Genomic DNA, 7,218 nt, shown 5'->3' with positions numbered 1-7,218 from the left:
AATTAAATACATATATGAGATTCCTCGACAGGGCTGCGTAGGGGCTATAGTATTCAGGTGACCGCTCGGGCCGTTTGGCCCTTGTTTTAATTTGCACACAGATTCTGGGGGAAAAACATAAATTCTTACTATGTTTAATATATATATCTGCATTAAAAATGGAAATGTCCGAAACATTTGGATTCTCTAACTTTTGTAACTCTGAAATACATAAGGTGAAAAGTTCAGCCGACAAGGAAGATTTTAAAGGCCTAACCTGTAAACAAAAGGAATTAAGAGAAAGAGAGGGTACATTATATGCAACTGATATCATAACTGGCTGCAATATAGACGGAAGCAAAAACTAGATAGTGGCATAGATATTGTTTTAACTGAAATTTTAAAAATTTCCCATTTTTATATCTTTAGAATTATCCACATGAGCATTACTATTGCTTGGCAATTAAAATCCACGTCAAAGTCAAATTACAGGTGAGGAACAAAGTTCAAAATTCTTTGTAAATTAAAAATGCTTGTGTCATGTTTAACTTACAAATTTAACATAGAAGTAGAACCACAAGCAACTGATTTCTAAAATCATATACATGTAGCTGCCTTACGAATAACATGTAAAAAGAAAAACAACTCGAGAGTAGACGGATGACAGAAAAGTTTTTTATTGAACGGATTAAAATTTTGTTACTGGCAACCAGCATTGGACGGCCAGTCGCATGCAGAAATTGTGACAGAGAAATGGAGTCCTCCGGGGCAGCTTTTTTCCATCGGTATCCCATTGACGCATTGGTAGTACTTTGTACAATCAGGATGAGGTAGCAATGCTCCTTCGTTGCCAACACAAGAAACTTTAAAAAAAAAAAAAAAAAACACCACAGTTTTTAGTGAAAATTATCAATCATAACTGTTGAGATTCTCGTGTTCGGGGCCCTGACTCCTTTTAAATCAAATTAATGGATTCTTACAGCCGAATTAACCCACGCACCCCCGACATATACAACTATCCTTTGACACCTCCTCCTCTACCGAAATTTTTTATAAAAGAAATCATAATTCACTTACCTGCGCCACCACTTGTAGTGGTTATAGTTGTCGGCGTTGTGGTGCTCGATGTTGACGAACTGCTTCCTCCACCTGATCCCAGTTCTACTTTCATGGTCGAAATCAAAGGATAGGAGCCCTGAGCACAGAAAGATCCACCGAAATCGTCTAAATCCAAGGCCCACGTCATAGCCCCTGCATAACCCTGTCCTACCACAAGCTCTCGAATCTGCACGTAGCATTCAAATCAAACGATAATAATAACTTATGCTCAAGACAAAATATCTTATTTGAAGTTTTATACTTGTCATTTATATTCATACAAGATGCAATGCTCCAAAATTTTTACCTTATCTCGTACACTTTGTTTGTCTTCAAATCCTACCCACAGTTTAGTGTTGGTATTGACAAAATAAGGAACTTTAGCGGCTAAATCTCTTCGTGTGGTTCCTGATCCACTTCGTTGCATTTCGCAAATCTTTGGGGGAAAAAATCATGAAAACGTTTTGCAAACAACGTGCATTCACAAATCTTTTAGACAAAGCAACATTTGACAATATTATTAGACAATATTTGGTTTTGAAAACCTCATAATAAGACAATGCTCCGGCTTCTCCCGTGAATCTCCCGGCAGGCCCCCTTCCTGTTGTTGGAGCCCCAACGCCGTTGTTGACAGCATTGTCAAGGATAAAACTTTTGCCGTAAGTGGGAATGCCAACGACAATTTTACTTTTAGGCATTCCTTTGCTGTTCCAGTAGTTAGCGGCCCATGCCTAATTTATCAAAAAAATGTAAAATATGACGAATCAGTTGATTGTATGCATCAAAACAGTACGTTACAAAGCAGTAATAAAACTTTATTTACCGTATTCAGCTTTTTATCTGGGTCGTTGTTGGAAGCATACAATCCGGAATGTAGTCCTGTTTTTCCCTCCCAAGGCCCATGCATATCATATGCCATTATAAATATAAAGTCAATATACCTGTATCGAAAACAATTGAACATCAAGTATATAACATGTATATTAAGAATATCGGACATTTTTTACATAGTTTCAAGTGTATTTTCTTACATGGCAATTTGGGGCACGTTGTAACCAGCGTCAATGACGGTTTTAGCATGAGAAACCGCGGCAGAAATAATTAGTCTACTTCTGCCGGATGACTGGGCTTCTGCGTTAAATGCCTGTCTCATTTCCTAAAATAAATCATAAAAATTGTATTCAGTTTCCAAACAAAAAGTGCATGGGCCACACCTCACACCCGAACAATAAGTCACCTTTTTTTTTTATCTAACGCAACGGGAACATGTAAAATGCATATAATTCATTAAACACCTAACTATACATGTATAACCATGGCATTTCTTTAAATAAGTGGGCCATTGTTCTGTAATCCTTCATTTTAATAAACTTTAGAAACAATATAATTATGAAATTCGGATGAAGATTTTTCAGTGGATTTATATACCACACCTTAAATGTATCGACATCATTAAATGGTATAATTACAAACAAGAGGAAGGTATACACAAAATATGGTATAATTTAATATAATAAACTGAATTTAAATGAAACTATGCTTAAATTTCAACTTACAATGATCTATTTTTATCAAGTTTTATAACAGATGGTTGTCATGGACCCTTATAACGCATTTGAGGTTGTTTTTCCAATAGTTTGAAAGGCCCAAGAAGTAGCATTGAATATAGACCTTGATCAAGAAAGCAATATAGACCTTGATCAAAAGAGCAAAGTTGGTGTAGTCAGCAGGTATGCCACCACGCAAAGCGTAGGCGGGGAACTCCCAGTCCATGTCTACCCCATCAAAGTTGTATTGTCTCAACCAAGCTATCAGCGAATTGATGAAGACAGAGCGCGTCGAAGCTGAGGAAGCCATATTAGAGTATGGACCACTTGTTGCGGACCATCCTCCCATAGCTAGAAGCGTTTTGAGGTTAGGGTTTGTGCTCTTCAATGCATTGACCTGTGAGTATCTGAAAGGTAAGGTTTCAAAACATAATACATAAAAGATCGTTAATGTACAATAACTGATCTTTTAAATTTGAAATTTAGTCTTGATTTTTATTCAATTGTATAGACTATTGTTTAAAAACCTTCTAAGATGTTACATGTACTTACAGGGTGACATCATTTTGTTCTACGGTAGCTACTCTGTTATTGGAACCCAGTTTGCCAAATGCATACGCAATGTGCGTGCACAAGTGTGGGTCTATATTCTGAGGTGTGAAACGTCCATTGCCGGGTCGGTATTGTGACCAGTTAGTAAAATAGCACACCAACATGCCATAACCTATAAATAAAATTACGTTTGGACCAATTATCTACTGAAGCTTGATGAAATCAATGGATTTTTTTTATGATTGAAGACTTCTACTGTAAATTTAAATGTTAAATATTGTATTCTTATATAAAATAATAAACCGCACAGTACAAACAGCAGCCTATGTTATTACTAAGTCGAATTCATAATTCATTCCTTAGAAATCATTTGATTTAAGAGTATATTAAATACAGATTCATTAAAGGAGACTTCTCAAATTAAAGATATGTAGAAAACAAAATTTAATTTATTTTTTGATAAATAATTCTAATTTGTAGTTGAGATTTAATTTTACGTTTTAGGTTTCTTATATATAGCGATAATTTCTCGCTAAAATCCAAAAATAACGTCACCGGCCGGCGACGACTATCCTTATTTCATATTTTACACAGTTTGTTATAATAATAATGCATTAAAATCAGATCTGAATTGAAATAAGTAGAAACTTTGTTGCGTTACGCCTACTTTTCATGAATTATTGTACTTGTGACTTTACGTTACCCTTGTTCAATTAAGAAATTAAAAAAATCGTGTTTCTTCTTAAACATGATTGTACTAGAAATGCTTTCAAAGACGTTTTCGTTTAGAATTCGATTAATCAATAGGAACATGTGAGTTGTGCTTTTAAATAAATTAAACTCTTAAGACTTATACCCAATGAATTAGAGACTTATACCCAATGAATTAGATTTATACACATGAACTTAGTCTTTCTAGATTGACAAGTTGAAACTTTTTTCCTAGAAATCTAGCTGCAGGACTGAACAGTTGAAACTTTTTTCCTAGAAACCTAGCTGCAGGTCTGAACATTTACATGTAATGGTACTAATTGTTTTCACATACTTTGCGTATAAAAAGGTTAGTCAGTACAAAAATAGCGCACGTTTTTGAGCGCAATAGATTCACATGTTTTTTTGCAATGGTTGCACTGTAGCTTCCAGGCCGTCTATCCGATATTTTCCAGACAAGGAGCTACAGACCTGCAGATACTAGAAACCTTATAACACTCTATAGCTAAGACTATAACAATAAGGAAAAATTTGCAATTAAAACATTGAAGAAAATTTTTGTGTTTGAATGAGAATTCTATACAAACTATAAATTATAAAGTCTTACCTGAAGAAAAAAAGAGAAGAATAAGAAAGCTTATTGAAGTCCAATTCACCATCATATTTCAAGTGATAATTGTCGATTAATGAATGTTCATCAAATTTTGGAGTTTTTATATGTTTTTGTTATCTGATAACCGTTGTTATTTTCAATTAAAAGTACATGAAATATGATTTCAATCATCTTTAGTCATCTAAAACATTTATTATTGTGTCATCGTAACCTTGTTTCTAAATCCGGGTTCGTACTCTCTTTTCACGATCAAACCCACGTAGATGGAAAATTTCGATAAAAAAATAAGTACATTTTAAATTCTCGTATAATTTTAAGACAACATATAAAAGGAAACAGAATGTTTTACTTAAAGCTATGTTTTTGAGATGTATTAAAAAGGGTGCTAATTATTTAGGGAGGCATTATTGCACCCGTTTAAGTATTGAACAATTCAAATGTCATATGATAGGCTATTGCTTAGAGAGTTCAAAACTACTTTTGTTATTAATTTATCTCACCCGTCAGGTGAGATATGTACCTTTAAAAATAAATTCTGCAGGAAAATCACCTTTTTTTATAGGATAGTTGGAAATTCGTATAGGAATAAAATAGCCTCCTTTAGGAATTTAAATTTCAATACAGTTTGAGCAAACATCCCATATGATTTTAAAATCCTTTAAGAAAACTTAATATCCTTTTAAGAAAACTGTCTGAAACAAGATACGTTTCACAAACACAAAATAATGACCAGATATCGAAAGTAGCCAAAGGACTTTTCATCGGACTCATAATTTCAAAAATACTTATTTTGAACCAACTTCTGCAACCAATAATATTCGGTTTCCCAAATAATGTGAAATCCATTTTAGGAAATTTAAGTAAATCTTGCTATGTGAAAGAGCAGTTTATAAGGCTTGTAATATCACATGTTAAAGCGAAACATTAAGACGCAAATATTGTGATCAACTAAATTTATTTTGATTTTGGCCCTGCATGACCCAAACACGAAGAATGCAAGCTGATACCAAAAGATCGGACCGAAAGCAGTTACAATGTGATGTTTTCTAACAATATCATATATCTAAATTCAAAGATAATTGTAAAAATCAAAACTTTATTATGTAATATTCTTATTTTACCTTTTTTTTTCTCTCGGAATTACAAAACCATCTTTGAGAGTTGTCTGGCTTAGTTTATAAACCGCCGTTTTATCGACCCCAAAACGTAACGAACAGTTGTCAGTTATTATTATGTACGTATTGCATTTACTTCCTTTTAAAAACAAGCATTCTGAGAGTATTGCATAGCAATACACGTCCCCTACCGGTCTGTATTATTTTTTGACAGCTTCGAAGTCTACAACTATTTCAAAACTATTACAAACGAGATGTTATGCTTTAATCAGAGATAAAAGATCAGAAGAAATTCAAACTATAAAGTTGATATAGAAATTAAATACAAAATGGGTAAAATAATACTCTTTATGTTGTCTCCTGTAATTTCGCCAAGTCTATAACGTATTTGCTTGTGGAAATTTGTGAAAACAATGCACTGTTATGCACAATATCGTTGCTTACCGTCTTCTGTACCCGAATCAAACCAAACAGTTTAACAGAACAACGCGATAACAAACCCGATTTTAATAATACCAAAAAAATCCTGCCTTTTAAATTTACAACACAATGCATGACACTATTTAACAGAACCAACTTGTTTGTTAGAAATGATAAAAAAAATGGTACAAGTAGCTCAAGATATTATTGCTGACTACAATCATACTGGCCTCATTTATTCAAAACACACCAAACCCGACAACGAACCCGAACATTAAAAAACTGGAATATAAAAAATTAATTTTCTCGAAAATATGTCGCCAACCAGACGCTACAAAAGTGTAATTATAAACTTGATCTATAGTTTGACATTTTGAAGCTGTACATCAAGTTTTATATTATTCCTCAAACGCTTAAAGAAAAATAGTGTGGAAAACTGAAGTGGGACAGACAGACAGACGGACTGACGGACGCAGAGGAAAGCTATAGTCCCCTCCCATGAAACCGATAGGGGACTTTAAAAATTGGTATTCCTTTATTCCATTACTCATTTTTACCCATGGATGTTTTGTGTAAAGTTTAGTTTAATTAAATCGAGGAATACCCGACAGACGAACGGATAAACAATGGATTACACAGCTAGGATGAATCTCTGCCGTTTAGTCAACTGAAAGGTGGCTGAATGGTTCAGCTAGGCCATTCAGTCACCTTTCCAGACTATTCAGCTGACTGAATGGCAGAGATTTATCCTGTGTTAAATGTATTATGAGGATGGTTTAATTTATATTAACATCAATTTATTTTATATAAAAAGTTCAAATATTTATATCTTTTAGAGTAGAACTGTTATTTTATTGTGAAAGAATGCTCGGTATATGTATAAAAATAATGGGATATAAGGGCAATGGCATTTGTGATTGATTGATTTATGCTTGATCAGTTTTTGTCTTTATGCATGTATAATTATTTTTATTCTTTTTTATTTTTAATGGCCAACTATTAGACATACAACGAAAGAATCCATACACAATGTTTTCAATAAAATTAATAAACACGATCTGAACAATACAAGATTGCAGTTTTAAATTAATTTTATGCTTTGGAGAAATGTTGTTTCGGTAAGACAAAAAATGCATACATCATACATGAGTTTCTTAGCTAAATATTAATTTTACATTTTCCA

The 7,218-nt window shown here is 33.4% G+C and overlaps 1 protein-coding gene across 1 annotated transcript; it reads right to left on the bottom strand.

Moving 5' to 3' along the window:
* Positions 1-632: 632 nt before the first annotated feature.
* LOC105328391 (chitinase-3-like protein 1) lies at positions 633-4,563 on the bottom strand. The gene is made up of 9 exons (XM_011429250.4): positions 4,495-4,563; positions 3,177-3,348; positions 2,773-3,031; positions 2,109-2,233; positions 1,901-2,018; positions 1,623-1,808; positions 1,385-1,513; positions 1,057-1,264; positions 633-842 (listed from the first exon to the last, which is right to left on the bottom strand). The coding sequence occupies exons 1-9, from the start codon at positions 4,547-4,549 to the stop codon at positions 679-681; spliced, it is 1,416 nt and encodes a 471-aa protein (XP_011427552.3). The 5' UTR covers positions 4,550-4,563; the 3' UTR covers positions 633-678.
* Positions 4,564-7,218: the final 2,655 nt, after the last annotated feature.

This window comes from Magallana gigas, chromosome 7, assembly GCF_963853765.1.
Source record: "Magallana gigas chromosome 7, xbMagGiga1.1, whole genome shotgun sequence".
NCBI lineage: Eukaryota > Metazoa > Mollusca > Bivalvia > Ostreida > Ostreidae > Magallana > Magallana gigas.
This window is presented reverse-complemented; position numbering and strand designations above follow the sequence as displayed.

Bases quoted from the DNA above. Each gene is read 5' to 3' on its own strand.
- LOC105328391 (XM_011429250.4), bottom strand. From the start codon at position 4,549: ATGATGGTGAATTGGACTTCAATAAGCTTTCTTATTCTTCTCTTTTTT. The intron at 1,514-1,622 runs GTTTTCAAAACC...TTTCCCCCAAAG, and splicing joins GAGCATTGTCTTATTATGAG to ATTTGCGAAATGCAACGAAG. The intron at 1,265-1,384 runs GTAAAAATTTTG...TGCTACGTGCAG, and splicing joins AACAAAGTGTACGAGATAAG to ATTCGAGAGCTTGTGGTAGG.